The sequence below is a fragment of the Giraffa tippelskirchi genome, chromosome 12 (assembly GCF_054371585.1).
Source record: "Giraffa tippelskirchi isolate mGirTip1 chromosome 12, T2T-mGirTip1v1.2.pri, whole genome shotgun sequence".
Classification (NCBI taxonomy): Eukaryota; Metazoa; Chordata; class Mammalia; order Artiodactyla; family Giraffidae; genus Giraffa; species Giraffa tippelskirchi.
Window position 1 is genome coordinate 112,457,595 of NC_137286.1, and position 24,351 is coordinate 112,481,945.

The 24,351-nt window shown below is 36.8% G+C and overlaps 1 protein-coding gene across 3 annotated transcripts in view; it reads right to left on the minus strand.

Moving 5' to 3' along the window:
• KLHL1 (kelch like family member 1) overlaps window positions 1-24,351 on the minus strand; it is a 376,595-nt gene that overhangs the window by 12,001 nt on the left and 340,243 nt on the right. For all 3 annotated transcript variants that reach the window (XM_081547214.1, XM_081547212.1, XM_081547211.1), the window contains one exon: window positions 14,664-14,876. In XM_081547214.1, coding sequence (XP_081403340.1) covers window positions 14,664-14,876 — 213 coding nt within the window. The remainder of the gene's footprint in view (window positions 1-14,663; window positions 14,877-24,351) is intronic.

Genomic DNA, 24,351 nt, shown 5'->3' on the forward strand with positions numbered 1-24,351 from the left:
AAAAAGATGTCCTTTTCATTATACAGAGCTGGAATGCAAAAGTGAGAAGTCAAGAAATACCTGGAGTAACAGGCAAATTTGGCCTTGGAGTACAGAATGAAGCAGGACAAAGGCTAACAGAGTTTTTTCAAGAGAACACACTGGTCATAGCAAACACCCTTTTCCATCAACATGAGAAGACTCTACACATGGACATCACCAGATGGTCAACACTGAAATCAGATTGATTATATTCTTTGCAGCCAAAGATGGAAAAGCTCTATACAGTCAACATAAACAAGACTGGGAGCAGACTGTGGCTCAGACCAAGAACTCCTTATTGCAAATTCAGACTTAAACTGAAGAAAGTAGGGAAAACCCCTGACCATTCAGGTATGATCTAAATCAAACCCCTTATGATTATACAGTGGAATGGCAAATAGATTCAAGGGATTAGATCTGATAAACAGAGTGCCTGAAGAGCTATGGACGGAAGTTCACGATATTGCATAGGAGGCAGTGATTAAGACCATCTCCAAGAAAAAGAAGTGCAAAAGGCAAAATGGTTGTCTGAGGAGGCCTTACAAATAGCTGAAAAGATTAGAAGTCAAAAGCAAAGGGGAAAAGGAAAAATATACCCATTTGAATGCAGAGTTCCAAAGAATACCAAGGAGAGATAAAAAAAGCCTTCCTCAGCGATCAGTGTAAAGAGAGGAAAACAACAGAATGGAAAAGACTAGAGATCTCTTCAAGAAAATTAGAGATACCAAGGGAATATTTCATGCAAAAATGGGCTCAATAAAGGACAGAAATTGTATGGTCCTAACAGAAGCAGAAGATATTAAGAAGAGGTGGCAAGAATACACAGAAGAACTGTACAAAAAAGATCTTCATAACCCAGATAATCATAATGGTGTGATCACTCACCTAGAGCCAGACATCCTGGAATATGAAGTGAAATGGGCCTTAGGAAGCATCACTACAAATAAAACTAGTGAAGGTGATGGAATTCCAGTTGAGCTATTTCAAATCCTATAAGGTGATACTGTGAAAGTGTTGCACTCAAAAAGCCAGCAAATTTGGAAAACTAAGCAGTGGCCACAGGACTGGAAAGGGGGAGTTTTCATCTCAATCCCAAAGAAAGACAATGCCAAAGAATGCTCAAACCACCGCACAATTGCACTCATCTCACATGCTAGCAAAAGTAATGCTTAAAAATCTCCAAGCCAGGCTTCAACGGTACATGAACCGTGAATTTCTGGATGTTCAAGCTGGTTTTAGAAAAGGTAGAGGAACCGGAGATCAAATTGCCAACATCCATTAGATCATCGAAAAAGTGAGAGAGGTCCTCTGTCTCCAGCTGACCGAGGTCTGCTGTTTCTAACTTCTCTACTCCTGCTTTATTGACTATGTCACAGACTTTGACTGGGTGGGTCACCAAAAACTGTTGAAAATTCTTCAAGAGATGGAAATACCAAACTACCTGACCTGCCTCTGGAGAAATCTGGATGCAGATCAAGAATCAACAGTTAGAACTAGACATGGAACAGCAGACTGGTTCCAAATCGGGAAAGGAGTACATCAAGGCTGTATATTGTCACCATGTTTAGTTAACTTACATGCAGAGTACATCATGAGAAATGCTGGGCTGGAAGAAGCACAAGCTGGAATCAAGATTGCTGGCAGAAATATCAATAACCTCAGATTTTCAGATGACACCACACTTATGGAAGAAAATGAAGAAGAATTAATGAGCCTCTTGAGGAAAGTTAAAGAGGAGAGTGGAAAATTTGACTTAAAACTCAACATTAAGAAAACTAAGATCACGGCATCTGGTCCCATCAACTTCATGGCAAATAGATGGGGAAACAATGGAAACAGTCACAGACTTTATTTTTCTGGGCTCCAAAATCACTGCAGATGATGACTGCAGCCATGAAATTAAAGGACGTTTATTCCTTGGAAGAAAAGTTATGACCAACCTAGACAGCATATTAAAAAGCAGAGACATTACTTTGCCAACAAATGTCCATCTAGTCAAAGATATGGTTTTTCCAGTAGTCATGTATGCCTGTGAGAGCTGGGCTATAAAGAAAGCTGTGTGCCAAAGAATTGATGGTTTTGAACGGTGTTGTTGGAGAAGACTCTTGAGAGTCCCTTGGACTGCATGGCTATCCAACCAGTCCATTCTGAAGGAGATCATTCCTGAATATTCATTGAAAACCTGATGTTGAAGCTGAAACTACAATACTTTGGCCACCTGATGCAAAGAACTGACCCATTTGAAAAGATCCTGATGCTGGAAAAGATTGAAGGTGGGAGAAGGGAATGACAGAGGATGAGGTGATTGGATGGCATCACCGACTCAATGGGCATGAGTTTGAATAAGCTCCAGAAGTTGATGATGCACAGGGAGGCCTGGCGTGCTGCAGTCCATGGGATTGCAAGGAGTTGGACTCGACTGAGTGACTGAACTGAACTAAACTGAGTACATCTTATATCTAGGTAAAATTTAGAAATAATGTCCTATGTTTAGAAGTAGACATCATTCTTTTCTTATTTTACAAAATTTCTAAGGAAAATTTTAAATATTTAGTTCATTCTCCTGAAAGATCCAGATCTTTGAATTAGGTATATCTGTTTTCAGGGATTGGTAAATGTTCAATAGCAATCTTTTCATTTGCATCAGGCAATTGTGATGGTATTAAACATATTGAGCTGGAAAATCAAACCAAGCCAAGACAAAAATGAGTCCTAACTCTACTGCCTCTGACACACTCTTTCTCTTTCCACTAGATATTTATGAAGTAATCACACAAATTTAAAATTAGCCAGTAATGTTTATTATTATTTTCACATTAATGAATCAAAACTGATTTTTCTTTTTATGGAATTCCATGGATCCACCTCTCAGCCTGGTGATACACACAATTGTTACCCTTCAAAAGAAAAAAAAAAAAAACAGCCTTTGTTAGCTTAGGAGAAGACTCACAGATGTATAAACACTTTCGGACTCTTATGAACAGCACACTCTATCTTTATCAGTTCATGTTGTTGACAAAATTTTCTTCTAAGCATTTTTTTTTCCTGCCTCAGGTTTCCTGTTTATAGAAAAGAAAAGAAAAAGCAAGTAGGGGAACTGTCTTTATGTGTTTAGCTGTCTGCCTTTCCTACATCTCACCTTGTCCTTCATGGTCAGAATGTGAGCTTTGTTTCAGAGACTCTATTAAAGTTTACAGCCCACAGGCAAGAGATGCATCAGTATATACCGGCTAAAATTGGCTGTAAAATGACAACTTGCTGAAGGCATATGATAGCCACAGAACAAAAGTTAGTTTGTCATTGAAAAGCCCTATTGAAAAATTTGAGATATCATTACTGTTTCAAGCATTGTTACTGCATAATTTGAAGATAAAAATGTATCATATGCTTAATGGGCAATACAATTAGATGCTTGCTCCCTATTTCAATTTTTTTTGCTTATTTTTATACAAAAATATATTTTGAAGTTAAATTGATTTCAACTTTTCAATGAAGGTGTAAGAAAAAATCTATTTGGACTTAGGTCATAGTCTCAAACAAAAGAATCTGCCTGCAGTGCAGGAGAGGTAGGTTTGACCCATGGGTAGGGAAGATCCCCTGTAGAAGGGACTGACTACCCATTCCAGTATTCTTGCTTGCAGATTTCCAAGGACAGAGGAGCCTGGTGAGCTATAGTCTATAGAGTTGCAAAGGGTCACACACGACCAAGTGACTAACATTTTAGCTTTCACCTTCATATTCCACTACATCTATTCATTCTTCAAGGTTGTGATTCAGTCACTCAGTCCTGCCTGACTCTTTGCCACCCCATGGACTGTGGCATGCCAGGCTTCCTTGTCCTTTACTATCTCCTGGAATTTGCTCAAACTCACATCTAATGAGTTGATGATGCCATCCAAACATCTCATCCCTCTGCTGCCCAGCTCTCCTTCTGCCCTCAATCTTTCTCAGCATCAGGGTCTCTTCTAGTGAGTCAACTCTTCCTATCAGGTAGCCAAAGTATTGAAGCTTAAGCTTCACCATCAGTCCTTCCAATGAGTATTCATGGTTGATTGTCTTAAGATTGATTGATTTGATCTCCTTGCTGTCCAAGAGGTTCTCAAGAGAATACCACAGTTCGAAAGCGTCAATTCTTCTGTGCTCAGTCTCCTTTTTTTTTTTTTTAAATTAATTTATTTATTTTAATTGAAGGCTAATTACTTTAAAATATTGTAGTGGTTTTTGCCATACATTGACATGAATCAACCATGGGTGTACATGTGTTCCCCATTCTGAACCCCCATCCCTCAGAGTCATCCCAGTGCACCAGCCCTGAGCACCCTGTCTCACGCATTGAATCTGGATTGGCGATCTATTTCACATAAGATGATATAAATGTTTCAATGTTATTCTCTCAAATCATCCCACCCTTGCTTCTGCCAAAGAGTCCAAAAGTCTTTTCTTTACATCTGTGTCTCTTTAGCTGTCTCGCTTATAGGGTTATTGTTATCATCTTTCTAAATTCCATATATATGCATTAATATACTGTAATGGTGTTTTTCTTTCTGACTTCACTCTGTATAAAAGTCTCCAGTTTCATCCACTTCATTAGAACTGATTCAAATGCATTCTTTTTAATAGCTGAGTAATATTCCATTGTGTATATGTTCCACAGCTTTCTTATACATTTGTCTGCCGATGGACATCTAGGTTGCTTCCATGTCCTGGCTATTGTAAACAGTTCTGTGATGAACATTGGGGTACACATGTCTCTCTTCAATTCTGGTTTCCTCAGTGTGTATGACCAGCAGTGGGATTTCTGGGTCGTATGGCAGTTCTATTTACAGTTTTTAAGGAATCTCCACACTGTTCTCCATAGTGGCTGTACTAGTTTGCATTCCCACCAACAGTGTAAGAGGGTTCCCTTGTGCTCAGTCTTCTTTATAGTCCAATTCTCACATCTGCACAAGACTTACGGAAAAACCATAGATTTGACTGTATGGACCTTTGTAGGCAAAGTGATGTCTCTGCTTTTTAATACACTATCTAGGTTTGTCACAGCTTTTCTTCAAAGGAGCAAGTGTCTGTTAATTTCAAACCTGTACTCACTGTCCTCAGTGATTTCAGGACCCAGGAAAATAAAATTATTTTTTCTCAATCTATTTTCCATGAAGTGATGGGACCAGTTGCCATGATCTTTTCACTCTCCTCTTTCACCTTCTTCAATATGCACTTGGTTCTTATTCGTTTTACGTCATTAGGGTGGTCATCTACATACCTGAGGTTACTGATAGTTCTCCCAGCGAACTTGATTCCAGCTTGTGATAAATCCAGCCAGGCATTTTGCATAACGTACTCTACATATAAGTTAAATAATCAGGGTGACAATATACAGCCTTGATGTACTGCTTTCCTGGTTTTGAACCAATCCATTGTTTCCTGTATGGTTGTAATTGTTGCTTCTTGTCCTGCATACAGGTTTTTCAGGAGGCAGCTAAGATTGTCTGGCATTCCCATCTCTTTCAGATTTTCCACAGTTTGTTGTGATCCACACAGTCAAAGCTTTAGCATAGTCAATTAAATGCAAGTAGATTTTTTTTTCTAGAAATCCCTTGCTTTTTCTATGATCCAACAGATGTTGACAATTTTATCTCTGTTTCTTCTGCCTTTTCTAAATTCAGCTGATACGTCTGCACTCAATATTCCAGCAAATTTGGAAAACTCAGCAGTGGTCACAGGACTGGAAAAGGTCAGTGTTCATTTCAATCCCAAAGAATGCTCAAACTACCGCACAATTGCACTCATCTCACATGCTAGCAAAGTAGTGCTTAAAATTCTCCAAGCCAGGCTTCAACAGTACATGAACCATGAGCTTGCAGATGTTCAAGCTGGATTTAGAAAAAGCAGAGGAACCAGAGTTCAAATTGCCAACATCCATTGGATCATTGAAAAAGTGAGAGAGATCCAGAAAAACATCTACGTCTGCTTTATTGATTATGCCAAAGCCTTTGACTGTGTGGGTTACCACAAACTGTGGAAAATTCATCAAGAGATGGGAATACCAGACCACCTGACCTACCTCTTGAGAAATATGTATGCAGGTCGGAAAGCAACAGTTAGAACTGGACGTGGAAAAACAGACTGGTTCCAAATAGGAAAAGGAGTGTGTCAAGGCTATATATTGTCACTCTGCTTATTTAACTTATATGCAGAGTACGTCAGGAGAAATGCTGGGCTGGCTGAAGCACAAGGTCGAATCAAGATTGCCAGGAGAAATATCAATAAACTCAGATATGCAGAAGACACCACCCTTATAGCAGAAAGTGAAGAAGAACTAAAGAGCCTCTTGATGAAAGTGAATAACGAGAGTGAAAAAGTTGGCTTAAAGCTCGACATTCAGAAAACTAAGATCATGGCATCCAGTACCATCACTTCAAAGCAAATAGATGAGGAAACAATGGAAATAGTGACAGACTTTATTTTTGGGGGCTCCAAAATCACTGCAAATGATGACTGCAGCCATGAAATTAAAAGACACTTGCTCCTGGGAAGAAAAGTTATGACCAAATTAGATAGCATATTAAAAAGCAGAGACATTATTTTGCCAACAAAGGTCCACCTAATCAAAGATATGGTTTTTCCAGTAGTCATGTATGGCTGTAAGAGTTGGACTATAAAGAAAGCTGCGTGCAGAAGAATTGATGGTTTTGAACTGTGGTGTTGGAGAAGACTCTTGAGAGTCCCTTGGACTGCAAGGAGATCCAACCAGTCTATCCTAAAGGAAATCAGTCCTGAATATTCATTGGAGGGACTGATGTTGAAGCTGAAACTCCAATACTTTGGCCACCTGATGCGAAGAAGTGACTCATTTGAAAAGATCCTGATGCTGGGAAAGATTGAAGGTGGGAGAGAAGGGGATGATAGAGGATGAGATGGTTGGATGGCATCACCAACTTAATGGACATGAGTTTGAATAAGCTCCAGCAGTTGGTGATGGACAGAGAGTCCTGGCATGCTACAGTCCATGGGGTCCCAAAGCGTTGGACATGACTGAGCGACTGAACTGAACTGAACTGATATGTCTGGAAGTTCTTGATTCACATACTGTTAAAATTTTGCTTGAAAGATTTTGAGCATTACCTTGAGATCATGTGAAATCAGTGCAATTGTGCAATAGTTTCAGCATTGTTTGACACTGCCCTTCTTTGGGATTAAAATGAAAACTGACCTTTTCCAATCCTGTGGCCCCTGCTGAGTTGTCCAAATTTGTTGGCATAGTGAGTGAAGCACTTTCACAGCATCAAGTTTTAGGATTTGAAATTGTTCAACTGGAATTCTATCACCTCCACTAGTTTTGTTTTTAGTAATGCTTCCTAAGGCCCACTTGACTTCCTGCTCCAAGATGTCTGGCTCTAGGTGAATGACCACACTATTGTGGTTTTTCGTAAGACCTTTCCTTCTATAGTTCTTTTGTGTATTCTTGCCACCTCTTCTAAATATCTTCTGCTTCTGTTAGTGCCATACCTTTTCTGTCTTTTTTTCTGCTCATCTTTGCATGAAATTTTCCCATGGTATCTCTAATTTTCTTAATAGGGAAATAAGAAAGAATCTCTTATTTCTTAACGAGATCTCTAGTTTTTCCCATTTGATTGCTTTCCTCCTTTTCTTAGTATTGTTTACTTAAGAAAGCTTTCTTATTTTTCCTTGCTGTTCTTTGGAATTCTGCATTCAGATGGATATATCTTTCTTTTCTCCTTGCCTTTTGCTTGTTTTCATTTCTCAGCTTTTTGTAAGGCCTCCTCAGGCAACCATTTGGCCTTTTTGCATTTCTTTTTCTTGGGGATGGTTTTGATCACTGCCTCCTGTACAATGTTATGAACCTCTGTCCATAGTTCTTGCACTCTGTCTATCAGATCTAATCCCTTGAATTTGTCACTGTCACTGCATAATCATAAGGGATTTGATTGAATGATCTATGGAAGACCTACAAGATCTTCTAGAATTAACACCAAATGAAAAAGATTTTTTTTTTCATCGTAGGGGACTGGAATGCAAATGTAGGAAGTCAAGAGATGCCTGGAGTAGCAGGCACATTTGACTTTGGAGTATAAAATGAAGCAGGGCAAAGGCTAACAGAGTATTGCAAAGAAAATGCACTGGTCATAGCCAACATCCTCTTTCAACAACACAAAATATGACTCTGTACATCGATATCACCAGATGGTCAATACTGAAGGCAGATTGTTTTTATTCTTTGCAGTTGAAGAAAGAGAAGCTCTATGTAGTCAGTAAAAAAACAAGACCAGGAGCTAACTGTGGCTCAAATCATGAACTTCTTATTGTGTAATTCATACTTAAATTTAAGAAAGTAGGGAAAACCATTAGGCCATTCAGGTATGAACAAAATCAATTCTCTTCAAGTTGGGGGGAGGTTAAGTGAACCAGAGAAAGTAAAGATCTGATAAGTAGCTCTTTGACTCCTCTCTGGTGCAGTTTTTTCATTCGAGCTTTAAAAATTATTTAAGCTATTGTCAATAAACAGAACATACAGTATCCCTAGGCAATCTGAATGCTAGTAAAATATAACTTTTGAAACAAATACCTTTAACAGTTCAAAGCTAAGGAGAAATAGATCCTTTTATGTACTGATAATTATTTTCTCTGCTCATATAACAGAAAATTATTACTAGTGTTGTGAGCACAAATTATATATTTTTAAATAGTTGTCTCAACATGAAAATAAATTTTACAGTTTGATACCAGGGTTGATATCCTTCCATCTGTATCAGACATCACATTTCATATTGTCATGTATGTATACCTTCAAAGCCAGCATTCCTGGCATAATATCCCAGGACAGTAGATTAATTTGTCACTCCCTGTGTCCATCTTATCACTCCAAAGATAACACTGGCCTCACAAACCATTGAGGCAAATATCTGATCACAAACATAAATTAGTATAGCTATGGCCTTGGTTGATAATTATTACATCTACATATAAAGTAGGGCCCCTGTTTTTATGTAGGTTATTATATGATCTTCATCCATTGTATATATTTCTATAAGAATTTGAACATAATTAGCCATCAAAGAATAGCAAAGATTATACATGCACAATAATAGAAAAGCAATGGCAAAAAAACCGTTAGTCTTTTCATGCTATACTCATTTGGCTGGCTCCAACAATACTGTATTAAGGAGAATAAAAATTAATACTTATTAAAAAGTGCAAAAGTGTCTACCTAACATTTTAACCTTAAACAATTCAAGTAATTACACTTTTGTAAAAAAAATAGGATCTCATATATATAAAAATATTAATTAATGTATGAATACACCATATAAGCCTTAGTATAACTAAGCATCCATAATTAAAATTAAAATAAGTCTCTCCTTTATCATCTGTCTTCAATGTTCAGAAATTCTTGGATCATATAGAAACCAAAAGGTTGAGGTGAGAAATCAGGATAAATGAAAGAATTCAAAATTCGATTCTTGCTTTATATGTTAATGTTTATGGTACTTTTAAAATAATTATTTAATTAAGTGGATAATGTATTTATACTACATGTAAAGAGAGCAAATCTTGTTATTTTATTTTTTAACAAAGATCTAAAGATGATAAAAAATCGAGTCATAAGGTGACAGTTCCCAGCTCACCTGGGAAGATGAGCTTCCTAGGTGATGCAAGTGGTAAAGAACCCGCCTGTCAGTGAAGGTTAGATATAAGAGACGCGGGCTTGATCCCTGGTTCAGGAAGATACCCTGGAGGAGGGCACGGCAACCCACTTTAGTATTCTTGCCTGGAGAATCCCATGGACAGAAGAACTGGGTGGGCTACAGTCCATGGTGTCACACAGAGTTGGACACAACTGAGGTGACTTAGCATGTACACATGCATGATGACAATAATTAATTTCCATGGGCAGAAGAACCAAGCGGGCTACGGTCCATGGGGTTACAAAGAGTCGGGCATGACTAAGCGCATAGCACAGTTATTTTACATGAATTTTTCTGTTATGATTGTAGTAGAGTTTGGTAGATTTTGAACAAAAGTTGTATATTTATTATAAGCAATATATCAAAAATTGTGAGCACTGTTAATACTGCTTGATAAAATATGATATAATTTTCAACTAATACATGAATAATGCTTACTTAATATTTTTGTCCCATCAAAAATTTTCTATTGAAAGTATGACTAAAATATATGTAAATCAAGAATCCTCAGCATATGATGATGGAAATGGCTATTCACATGCAAATAGAGAAATAACAAATCAAAATTTATCTACATATCTTTCCATCAGTCCATCCAAACAGCCATCCATCCATTTCTTTTAAAATATGTCTATTTATCTATCTTTCTGACTACCTATTTACAGTATATCTCATGAGGCTTTTCCTTAGAGAAATTTGAGGTTTTTTGTTGTTGTTTTTTTTTTACTTATTGTCTAATGATTCAATAAATGTTTGATGAGTGCTAATCAGTGCCAGGAATTGAGCCAAGTGGCAGAATATAGACATAGACAAGATAACCTGACCAGCACATAGAATCTACTTTAGTGGGGAAATTGTTGTAAAACAAATAATTTTTTAGTATGTTGATACAATTGAAACAAAGAAAACTCCATTGCACTTCCAGGCCAAGTCTGCATCATGAAAATATTCCTCTGGCTACTCTAAGGGGGAAAGATTGGAGAAAACAAAGTGGATACTACAAAGGCAAGTTTAGGAAGTTCCTTTGATCTTGCACCCCTTTCCTATTATGTTTCATTACTGATATGCACATTTAAGGACAAAGATTGTCCTGATCTCTTATTAGCCGGCAATGGTACTGATGCCTTTGAGCATATTTTCTGATCCTTTGCCTGATTTCCAGATTTGTCTGTGATCTTAAAGTTCTAATTATTCATTTCCTTATCTCTTTATTCTAAAACATTTTAAGATCTATCTAGTACAGTGAAAAGTACACACAAAGCAATATTTATTGAATAAGTAAATAGATGGATGAATGTGCTCTTTCTAATGAATGGTACTTTCTGAATCTAAATTCTGCTAGAACTTAGTGCATTTTTGGACACTGATTTTGTTCACTGAGACGTTCTCACTAGAGTGAGGCTTGTCTGCAACATTAAATTTTACTCTTCCATTAACTATTCTAGATTCCCCGTTCTTACTCAGTCTCTGCTGTCTTTTCTGTTCTGCTTTGAGATATCAAGGTTCCTTGCATTTAAGAAAGCCCAATTCTACAATTTTTGATAGATGTTATATAACTGTACTTTACCAGTTTATATTTACATTTTTATAAGTAGAGAAGGAAATGACAACCCACTCCAGTATTTTTGCTGGAGAATCCCATGGACAGAGAATCCTGGTGGGCTATAGTCCATGGGGTCACAAAGAGTTGGATACAAGTGAGCATGCACACACACACACTTCTATAAGAAATCACTGTCAAACAATTTTGGTCTGTGTACCTATTTATTTATCTATAAAACAGCATTTACACTACCTGCTATTCCCAATGATTTATTTGCCTATGATTATACACTAAGAAACATTCCTTACATTATATGTACAAAGTAATTCTACCAGGGCAGCATTATGTATCCTGATTTATTGATGATTTACATGTAAAATCATCAATATAGAATATTTCTCATAAAAAGTGCAAAAATGTTATCAACCTGACACATGGTACGAGCTCGGATAAGAATAATGATGGTGCCGTGTGCTTATGCATTCCTTAAGCTATTCATCCTTATTGTACTCCTATAACTTAAAATAACTATACTTATTTAAATATAATTTTGCATTATAAATATATTCCTAGACTGTACTATTTATGCCTCTGTTCACAAACATCATTTTAATACATTAGAGAGTAAACTTAGGAAAGAATATGTGTAGGAAATATCATTTAATTAGTGGCATTTATATATAAGATATTGGTTGTGAAATTCAGAGGCTTGTCATATTCCTCTTCTTTGTCATTTTTTCCCAAGAATTTAGCAGAGGAAAATGTGAATAACTTGTCATTCTGTTAGCAGTATTTTTAAATAAATGATTATATGTTTGTGTGTATAAAATATACATCTATTAATTTGTATTCTGGCCGCCATCCTCAGTGTAGTTCCTAATTTCACTTGTTAAGAGAATGGTGGAATGAAACTATGGTGAGCTTGATGCCATTATATATATATATATATATAAATCTACCGTCCATTTCATAGAGTAACAATATTGTTAGACATGTTTCTGTATTTTATCCAAGAAGTACCTCAAGTTTGAACAGAGCTTGTTCGCTAGAAGTTATCTCTTTCCAATGACTTTATTCTCAGTAAAAATGCTCATGTATTTTTAGAAATAAAAAAATCATAAATGAGAGAGAGCCCTTTTCTTCCAATGTCTGTTCTACTAACAGACATAAAGGATTTGGTCTCCTAATATTAAGAGGAAAATTGCTATGGTCATCCTTATGATATGCCAACATCTCTTGTTCTTCTCCCAGATATAAAGTCAGATAGTGTCTTCCCACACTCTGAAGATTTCAGTGGCCATGAGATTGAGTTGTCATCAAAGTATGAATAAAGGAGAATTATATTTTTAATACTTGAAGGTTGAATCTTTATGAATGGATGAACAATGTAGTACTACTCTCTGGCTTTTCCCATCTGACATTGAAACCAACAGTGCTCATATTTTATCTTATATCTCATTTTGAGTACCAGAGTAATGATATCATGGTGCTCACGGATATGTGGCATGAACAAGAAAAAGAGCATTACAGTGTGAAGCCACTGAGAATTTTGAAGTTATTCATTACAGTAGAATTGTTTATCCTATTCCAGCTGATAACAAAAAATAATTTCAATATTCTCTAATCTCACTTCTTCATATATCAACATGTTTCCTTATGTAATCAGTTCAGTTGTTCAGTCGTGTCTGACTCTTTGAGACCCCATGGACTGCATGCCAGGCTTCCCTGTACATCACCAACTCCTGGAGTTTACTCAAACTCATGTCCATTGAGTCGATGATGCCATCCAACCATCTCATCCTCTGCTGTCCCCTTCTCCTCCAGCCTTCAATCTTTCCCAGAATCAGGGTCTTTTCAAATGAGTCACTTCTTCTCATCAGGTGGCCAAAGTATTGGAGCTTCAGCTTTAGCATCAGTACTTTCAATGAATATCCAGGACTGATATCCTTTAGGATGGACTGGTTGGGTCTCCTGGCAGTCCAAGCGACTCTCAAAAGTCTTCTCCAACAGCACAATTCAAAAGCATCAATTCTTCGGTGCTCAGTTTTCTTTATAGTCCAACTCTCACATCCATACAAGACTACTGGAGAAAATCAAAGCTTTGACTAGATGGACTTCTGTTGGCAAAGTAATGTTTCTGCTTTTTAATAAGCTGTCTGGGTTGGTCATAACTTTTCTTCCAAGGAGCAAGTGTCTTTTAATTTCATGGTTGCAATCACCATCTGCAGTGATTTTGGAGCCCAAGAAGATGAAGTCTGTCACTTTTTCCATTGTTTCCCCATCTATTTGCCATGAAGAGATGGTACTGGATGCCATGATCTTAGTTTTCTGAATGTTGAGCTTTAAGCCAACTTTTTTACTCTACCTTTTCACTTTCATCAAGAGGCTCTTTAGTTCTTCTTCACTTTCTGCCATAAGGGTGGTGTCATCTGCATATCTGAGGTTATTGATATTTTTCACGGTAATCTTGATTCCAGCTTGTGCTTCATCCAGCCCAGCATTTCTCATAATGCACTCTGCATATAAGTTAAATAAGCAAGGTAACAATATACAGCCTTGACATACTCCTTTCCCTATTTGGAACCAGTCTGTTGTTCCCTGTCCAGTTGAAAATATAAATATCACTAAAAGTCCCTCTAATTCTTACTGCACATGACATAATAGTGCTAAGTGATGTGCAGCTATGAAAGAGAACTTTGTTATAACCATGCCAGAAGTGTGTCCATTGTTGGACCAAGATTGAAGCCAAGGTGACTTTTCACTACAACCTCAGTGTGCCTGACATTTTTAGGAAGAGTTAAAAGAGGATCTATATTTCTGTTATACTTCAAGATTATAGAGAATACAGTTATAATAAACCTGTCTTACATTGCAAAAATATGGCATTAAACAAAGCTCATAATTCACCTTTGCAAATTTGAAGTGAACAATAGAACCAATAAGACAGGATGAATAAAACAAATAAATGAAATATTCAATTTTTAAAAGAAAATTAACAAGCATTCATACATTTAAAAATATTGCTTTATTTTAAATGATCTTTTAAAATGCATACATGAGGAGTTTAAAGGTTACTTTAGTATTATGTGAAGAAAATTGTAAGGTTTAAAAAAATATTAGTTGAAAAGGAGGGGGAGAAAGAAAGAAGGAGGGAAGGAGCAAGAATGAGGAATGAAAAAATAAGACTAGTATAGTGTGTGTGAGTGTGTTTGTGTGATACACAAGCAAGAGAAAGAGAGAAAAGGAGAAAGAAAGAGACTAATGAAACAGCTCTAGGAGCTGAATTAACTTTCTTAGCTTAGGCAGATTATGCATATTTTGTTGATATAGTCACTTGCATTAGGTATCAATGTAATTCACAGTCTGTCTTTCATTTTAATGATGTATTGGGTTCTCACCTTTCTACATAGTCTAGTAGCCGAGAACAGTGGTTTGAAGCAGGAGCATCATGACCTCCTACTGCATAAAGGAAACCATCGCATGTGGCCACTCCAACACCCCCTCTCCGCTTACACATTGGAGCACACATATTCCACTTATTTGTGTGAGGATCATAATATTCCATTGAACTCAAACAGGAGCTTCCATCACGGCCGCCAACTGAATACAACCTAAAAACACAATTGAGACAGCATGATTTAGTATTATAGTCTATATGAAAAATGGAGGAAAGGAAAATTCCTTGAAAAATAAAATTTTAATCACAACCTGAGCCTCCAATGGGTTAAAAAATGTTACTTCACATAGAAATTTTTGTTAAAGGTACTCTATAACTAATTCCCTATACCTGGAGTTCCTATGATTCTAATATACTATATACTAGATGAAATTAAAATTACTATAGTTTTCTAACCCTTACTATCTCTAAAATATTAGATTAAAACTGTTTTTTACATACGTAATTAAATCATCTTAATACATTATTTTAATAAATATTAAGGAATGTCTATTTTAAAAATAATAAGATATATTTATCTTTAATTTTTCTTGAAAATGAGGATAATCAGAAAAAACTCAATTATTTTACTCGTTGTTCAGCAATTGATTTTTCCAGTATGTAGATCATGCTTACTTCTTGTGCTCTGTATTCATAGTTTAGAATACTAAATAAATGAAATAATCTATACACATATTGTCATACTATCTTACTTAATCAGTGTCTATACTACAGCTAATGTGTTATCTGGATAGACAAAATGTTATGGGAAAAAAGAGTACAACAATACTAGCCTGAGTAAATATTGCTGAAACTTACTTGATGCACTTATTTTGCTATTTCATTACTGAGAGTCATGATTGGAACCCAGGAAAATAAATATTACAACATAAATTTTACTTAAAATGCATTCATAAATACAGAAGTAGAAATACATCACCTATTCCTAATAAAAATAATTTTTGCTTATTTGATCCTAGTCATGAAGATTGCATCAAATTAAGATACAGAGTTGTATTTATTTATTTACCCATTTATTTAACACATAATTTTGAAGGCCTAGTATATGTCACATATCATCCAAAATTTTGTGAATGTATCTATGAACAAAACAAGAAGAAAATTCCCTGCACTCAATTCTACTAGAGAGTGTACAGCCAGAATACACACTGTTGACATAGAGCAGGAAAGGTGGGATCAGGAATGAAATTGGTGGGAATGGGAATTAGAACTGTAAATATCAATTACAGTTGAAATGTGGTCACAATTTTAAACACCAGAAGAGGCCTCATTGGGAAGATGAAGTTTGTCCAAGAATTTCATGAGAATGGTAGTGGCTGGAGGTGAGTGCAGGAACTTTTAGGGGGAGAAAATTTAAAGCCAGCTAAACAGAAGAGGCTGGCAGTCCATGTTGTCACAAAGAGTAGAACATGACTGAGCGACTAACACTTTTACGTTCAAACAGATGAGTACACAGTTTCAAGGGCAGCAGAGGCCAGAGCAGCGGGAGCAGAGATTATGAGCAGGGTGGCAGATGAGCTGATGGGTTTAGGCACAGGGACATCACACAGGTATTTAGATTTTGTCTATTCTCTAAAACAAATGTAGTCGTTGACCCTAAGTGAAAGAGGAAGCCATAGATGATTTTGAGTGGAAAAGTGTTGTGGATTGATTATGTTTTAATAAGATTAGATGTCATGAAATATTTGCCTTACTAGTTAACATTATGAATAATATTGGTAAATAGACTCAATTCTATGCTTTGCAGTTTCTAATAAAGCAAATGAATAAAAAGACTATTTAATCTATAAAATAGTTTTAGGTCATAGATTTAAAAATTCATCCTCTAGTATCCTTTCTAAGTTTAAAATGTGATGTTTAAACTGATTTTAAATCCTGGAGAATTTTAAAAAGATGTTTATGCTTCTCTTAATGCCAGCCATGATGAAATGTTTTTGATTGTCCAAGTGTTCTCTTTATGGATGTAATGTCTCTTTGCTTGACTGCTCAAAAGTTGTCTGGCAGCTCTCAGTCTTACAATATGTTGAAATTAACCAATAGGGGCAATTTAAACGACAAGTATTGGAAAATGTAGCTAGCAAAAGTACCCAGAAGTTAAATGAGTATTCACTTGAAAGTTTTTATCATCTTAATTGCTTTACAAAATCTGAACTATATTTCTGTTTCATTTAAATTGAAGATCTAACTCAAAAGAAGCATGCTATAATATTGAGATATTATTACTAAAACTTAACGAAATATTGCTTTTGCAGAGATTTTATTTATTGGTAAGTGTCTTCATGAAGGGCACCTAATATAGTCCTTGGTACATAGTTTATATGTAAGAAAAGATTCCCACTTTTTCTTTTCTATTGTTTTAGTGGAATTATTAACTTCAGGCTATTCTATTTATTTATTTATACACATTATAGTAACAAATTATACTACTGATTTATCTGAATCCAGTATTTCTCATACCATTAATAAAATCATCAAGTAATGCTCAAAATTCTCCAAGCCAGGCTTCAGCAATACATGAACCGTGAACTTCAGATGTTCAAGCTGGTTTTAGAAAAGACAGAGGAACCAGAGATCAAATTGCCAATATCCGCTGGATCATCGAAAAAGCAAGAGAGTTCCAGAAAAACATCTATTTCTGCTTTATTGACTATGCCAAAGCCTTTAACTGTGTGGATCACAATAAACTGTGGAAAATTCTGAAAGAGATGGGAATACCAGACCATCTGACCTGTCTCTTGAGAAATCTGTATGCAGGTCAAGAAGCAACAGTTAGAACTGGACATGGAACAACAGACTGGTTCCAATAGGAAAAGGAGTACGTCAAGGCTGTATATTGTCACCCTGCTTATTTAACTTATATGCAGAGCACATCATGAGAAACGCTGGGCTGGAAGAAACACAAGCTGGAATCAAGATTGCTGGGAGAAATATCAATAACCTCAGATATGCAGATGACACCACCCTTATGGCAGAAAGTGAAGAACTAAAGAGCCTCTTGATGAAAGTGAAAGAGGAGAGTGAAAAAGTTGGCTTAAAGCTCAACGTTCAGAAAACTAAGATCATGGCATCTGGTCCCATCACTTCATGGCAAATAGATGGGGAAACAGTGGAAACAGTGTCAGACTTTATTTTTTTGGGCTCCAGAATCACTGCTGATGGTGACTGCAGCCATGAAATTAAAAGGCGCTTACTCCTTGGAAGGAAGGTTATGGCCAACCTAGATAGCATATTTAAAAGCAGAGACATTACTTTGCCAACAAAAGTCCGTCTAGTCAAGGCTATGGTTTTTCCAGTGGTCATGTATGGATGTGAGAGTTGGACGGTGAAGAAAGCTGAGCGCCGCAGAATTGATGCTTTTGAACTGTGGTGTTGGAGAAGACTCTTGAGAGTCCCTTGGACTGCAAGGAGATCCAATCAATCCATCCTAAAGGAGATCAATCCTGGGTGTTCATTGAAAGGACTGATGTTGAAGCTGAAACTTCAATACTTTGGCCACCTCGTGTGAAGAGTTGACTCATTGGAAAAGACCCTGATGCTAGGTAGGATTGGGGGCAGGAGGAGAAGGGGACGACAGAGGATGAGATGGTTGGATGGCATCACTGACTCGATGGACATGGGTTTGGGTAGACTCCGGGAGTTGGTGATGGACAGGGAGGCCTGGTGTGCTGCAATTCATGGGGTCTCAAAGAGTTGGACACGACTGAGCGACTGAACTGAACTGAACTGAACTGAATGCAATAATTTATCATAATTTTGACGTTATTAAAGAATGTGAACATATCCAAATATATAGCTAAATGTGTATGAAAATGTTGCTGCTTAGTCGCTAATTTGTGTCCAACTCTTGTGACCCCATGGTTTCTTTCCTGCAAGGATCCTCTGACCTTGGGATTTCCCAGGCAAGAATACTGGAGTGAGTTGCCATTTCCTTCTCGAGGGGATCTTTCTGACCAAGGGATTGAGCCTGCTTCTCCTGCATTGGAAGGCAGGTTCTTTACCACTGAGCCACCAGGGAAGCTTGTATGAAAATAATAATAATTAATTAAACATACTGATTACGTTATAGAAATCAAATATAGAGCCTATTAGCATAACCTTGTATTTGGAAATAAAATGTAACTTAAAGTTCACAAATTATAACATCATTGACTTTTTAGTGTAATCATGTATGTTATAAACCACTATTCATTCAATCCTCTGTCTTTTGTATGAACCCTCTCCTAATAAAACTCAGTAACACAGGGCTTGTACAAAAGAAATGTATGTAACATTTCTATAAAAATGACATAATATTTGACAGCTTCTTTTGTGAAATAAATATTTGATACATAGTAGCTGTTATTTTATAATTTACTACAGTCTAACCTAGGTCATCAGTATTTTATTTCACTTGGTAAATGTCCATTTTAGTGTTCTTTATAGTATTATGTAGTCCACAGACTAACAATAAAATTACTTTAGTTTTGGTAATGCAATATAAATTATTAATACTAGGGCAAAACTGCTGGAAAAGAATAAATACATTACATTTTTTCCTTAAAAAAATCTTTGAAAAAGAAATGAAAAAAATTGTATAGAAAAGATAATAGTGTCATTTGGGGCTGCTTTATTGGAGTCTTTATTAAAACCAACAGATGTACTTCAATACTTGAAAAGATTTAGCAGTTAGAAAAAAGTGGAATGCACGCATAAAAATTCATGGGCAATTATCCAAGGTTATCTTCTCAGATCTCCTCTGACAATCTATTTAATCATAGTTTAAAATGGTTCCCTATTTTGTTTCACTACAATGACAAATTAGATGTTTAGAATATGAAGAGCAAGAAGAATCTGAAACTAAAAGTAAAGGCACTGACAACATAAGAAGTGACAGCTGACAGTTCCATGGAAAGAAAGGAAACATGACATTTTTAACTTAGAGTTGAAAGATGAGTAGAAATTTGTAAGATGAAGAAATAGGGAAAAGTGTTACATACAGGGAAAGCATTATGTGTAAAGACAAGGGACATGAAAGGTCATAGCACATGATAAATAAAGAGTGGCAAGTATGTCATATTGATGGAACGGATGGTAGTAAACGAGGGGAAAGAAGAGAGATTGCCGGTAGGATGAAAAGGATTGACTGAAAATGAAGAGAAATGCTGTGCAATGGAGTTGCAATTTCCTTCAGAGACAATAAGGACAAAAAAATAGCATTCTCACGAAACATTAGTGTCATAGATCAGTTTGCTGTGAATATTCATCAGTGTGTCCCTCCTTGCATGCAAAAATTGGCAGGAGGTCAGAAAGAGCCTTAAGTAAACTCTTCTAGAATTTTGCTGAGAATGAATGAATCTTTCATACCATTTTCCATAAATTATGTGTTTATTCAGCTTACAGAAAAATTTTACATAAACTTTAGTAAACATGTCTTCCTATTTTGAGATCTAGTTGCCAGGTGCCCATCTCAGTGTCATATATCTTAAGTTCTAGTACAGGCATATGTCATTTTATGTATGATTTATGAATTTATTGCTTTTGATTGTGCTCTACCTTATCACATTTTGCAGATATTGCATTTTTTTATAAAACAAAGTTTTATGTCAATTCTGCATTGTCAAATAATATTTTTTAAATTAAGATGTGTAGATTGTTTGTAAAGACATAATGCCATTTCAAACTTAATAAAATATGGTTTAGTGTAAATTTCTTGACAAAGGCTTATGTAGTCAAAGCTATGGCTTTTCCAGTGGTCAGGTTCTAATGAAGAGTTGTACCATAAAGAAGGCTGAGCGCCGAAGAATTGGTGCTTTTGAACCGTGGTTCTGGAGAAGATTCAAGAGCCCTTTGGACAGCAAGGAGATCCAACCAGTCAGTCATAAGGGAAATGAACCCTGAATATTCATTGGAAGGACTGATGCTGAAGGTGAAGCTCCAATACTTTGGCTACCTGATGAGAAAAGCCAACTCATTGGAAAAGATCCTAATGATGGGAAAGATTGAAGGTAAAAAGAGAAGAAGGCGGCAGAGGATGAGATGGTTGGATAGCATCACTAACTCAATGGTCATGAACTTGGGCGAACTCTGGGAGATGGTGTGGGATAGGGAGACCTGGTGTGCTACAGTCCATGGAGTACCAAAGAGTCAGGCATGACTTAGCAACTGAACAACAACAATGGTGTAAATATAACTTTCATATGCACTGGGAAACAAACAAACAAGCAAACAAAAAATGTGTGACTCTATTTATCACAGTATGTGCTTTATTGCAGTGGTCTGGAATCAAACCTGCAATGTCTTTGAGGTATGCTTGTCCATATAATATGTCAGTTGAATGAAATAAATTCTGCATTATTTAAAGATATGGGTTCAAATGTGTGTAAAGAGGGTTTGAAGATATGTTGAGATCCACGCTGCTTCCAACTTTCAATCTATCATCTGTAAGATGACTTATGCGCTAAGTTGTGTGTGACTCTTGCCACCTGAAGGACTGAAGCCTGCCAGGCTCCTCTGTCCATGGAATTCTCCAAGCAAGAATACTGGAGTGGGTTGCCATTCCCTTCTCTAGGGGATCTTCCTGACCCAGGGATTGAACCCCGGTCTTCTGCATTGCAGGCATTTTCTTTACTGACTGAGCCACTGGGGAAGCTAGGATAGACCCTTTATCAAGAATTGTGAAAAGTATGAAGTTTTATCCTACTTGAAAGTTAACAAATTAGCCTACTTCAGTGTTATAAATTTTGGTAAAAGGCACGAGATTATGAGACCAGAGAGAAATGACGTAATTTCTCACATACAACAGGCGGGATGAGCTCCTTGTTAATGTGAACTCTCCCAGTGTTCCCTAGTCCCACCAGGGTGATGCAGAGAGATTCAGCGAATGCTATTTGCTTGGAGGGCTTTTTTCACATCTGGAGTTTTTAATTATCATCTTTAAAGGGGCTGCCGGCAAACTTGTTGCTCTGAAGGGCAATATTACGTTTATTATTTCGGTCAAGGAACAAATCTGCTCTCTGTCCCTCAAAAAGACATTGCTATCTTTCAAAGCTATTCCATTCACAAATAACCTTGAAAAGATGTTGAAAAAAAAGTCATCAATATTTTATTTGCGTTAAAAATGTGTAACAATATTAAAGCTTCATGGAGAATTTTCTACAATTCCTCTGGTCCTGATGGTGGAGTTCTAACCATCACAACAATAGTTCAAACAAAAAGATAGAGGGGAAGTGGAAGAAGAAACATACTGTTTTCCCTTTAAGAATTCATCTTTTAAGTTGCACAACTCACTTTTTATCTCCTGTTGGCCAGAAATTAGCTACATGATAATACCTGATTGATCAGGTGCTGGGAAAATTTGTCTTTATTTTAGGTGGTCTCCAGCCTAGCTAACAGTGCTGTGCATACTATCATATAAAAAGGAGTGAATGAATATTAAGAGGCAATTAGAAGTTTCTGTCATAGCACTAGATCCTTTCCAGCCCTGTGTGCCATTGTAGATTCTGTCCTAGGTACCTTGTTACTATATAAGGTGGGTTACTGTTCATTTTTCTCTCATTAATCAGTTCAAGTACATCTCCACTAGAAAGTCTTTTTTGATCCTGTTTTGTCTTTTCCCCAGAAATCTGTTATTTATAATCTGTATCCTAGGGAAAGTTATTTAATATGTGGAATACTCTATCGATGGCTTCCCTGGTGGCTCAGATGATAAACAATCTGCCTGGAATATGAGAGACCCAGGTTTGATCCCTGGGTTGGGAAGATACCCTGGAGAAGGGAATGGCAACCCACTCCACTATTCTTGTATGCAGAATTTCATGGACAGTGGAGCCTGGCAAGCTACAGTTCATGGGGTCACAAAGAGTTGGACATGACTGAGAGACTAATACACACACACACATACTTTATCATTACTCGATGATGCATACATAACTTTAGGGATGGTTATAGAATTTATGGTATATATAACACCTTAGAAATAACTCTGTAGATCCAGAACTTTGTTTGGTCTTTTGTTTTTCAGCTGATGGAGAACTATTTCATCTGACCCCAGGCTTGTCATACCTGCTATCAGAGTACTCCTGCATATGCCTTTTAGTGAGTAATTTCCATGAGAGGTTCTTGAGGAGTGTCTGACAATACAGTGAGAGGGATTTCAGTAAGCTTACACAATAGGCTGCATGGCTGCTTTTATTCCCACTTGAGACAGGCCTAGAATCTGGGACGCTTTGCAGCAACGTAGCAGTGCTTGCACCTGGATATAGCTTGACTAACAAAATGCAGAGAAACTCTATGAGATGAAAAATAACTGCACTCATGCACAGTTAGGACAAATTCTGGACAGAAGATACAAAACAACTTAACTGCCACTTTTGAAGAGCCTGGACAAAAGCAGGGTAGTGTATGTGCATGTCCCCTGCACAAAACTTTGCCTCAGGGGTGAGCAAAATACCTAAGCTGCCCCTCTGGCCCATCCCCTGGACTTAGCCCTCACTCTATATAAGGAAAGAGCTTGCCCCCTGCTGGGGCAAAGCCAGCAAGGGAATTTGTTGTTTATTCCTGTTCCCCACTGCTGCAGCAGGAGCCTCAATAAAGCCTTGACTGAATATTTTGTCTGGCTACTAATCAGTTTCTAGGATGTTCATTGGAAGGACTGATGTTGAAGCTGAAACTTCAATACTTTGGCCACCTGATGCAAAGAGTTGACTTATTGGAAAAGACCCTGATGCTGGGAAGGATTGGGGGCAGGAGGAGAAGGGGACGACAGAGGATGAGATGGCTGGATGGCATCACGGACTTGATGGACCTGAGTTTGGGTGAACTCTGGGAGTTGATGGACAGGGAGCCATGCCGTGCTGTGATTCATGGTGTCGCAAAGAGTCGGACATGACTGAGTGAACGAACTGAACTGAACTGAACTGAAGAGCTATCACCCTGTATGCTATCCATTTGTGAATTTCCTACAGTGATCCTGTGTTTAAAATATTGGCAAAGACAATCTCAGTCCCTGAGTATAATTTGTTGCACCAAACATAACAAACTGATTGTTATTACAGCAGATGACTAAGGTAAGACAGAACACTTACCTTATTTTATTAGAAAGTGCCTATACTTTCTTAAAAAAAAAAAAAAAAAAACACCTCTGATGATTATTAACACAGAAATTAATTTAGGTTTATGAGCTACATCCCACAGCCTGATAGAGTTTACTAACCCAAAAGCTGGTAGAAATAGTCACTTTGATTTTAATCCCTCAATGTTTTCTTGCCAAATCTCACTCTACGCCTATTACAATTCTGAATTTCTTTCTTCTTCTATTTCTTATTCCCTGTATTAATATATGTAAGTTCTCTGCGGATGGATTCAATTTATTTTGTTTGATATGTCATCATAGCAAGTATGTATTTGTAATTTTTAATGAATAAAGCAAAGTGCTCATTTCTAATTCTTGAGAAAGAATAATTTACAAATGGAGCTTGTCAAAGAAAATGCACCTGTTTAAGTTCCACTGAAATAAGATATTGACAAATTGCAGAGAAAAGTATCAATCATGTGTCTTAGGAACACAAAAGATGGAAAGGTTAATTTTAAATGAGTGGATTTTAAAAGTGTTCATGGAAAAGATGCAGATTAAATTAGGTTTTGGATGATGG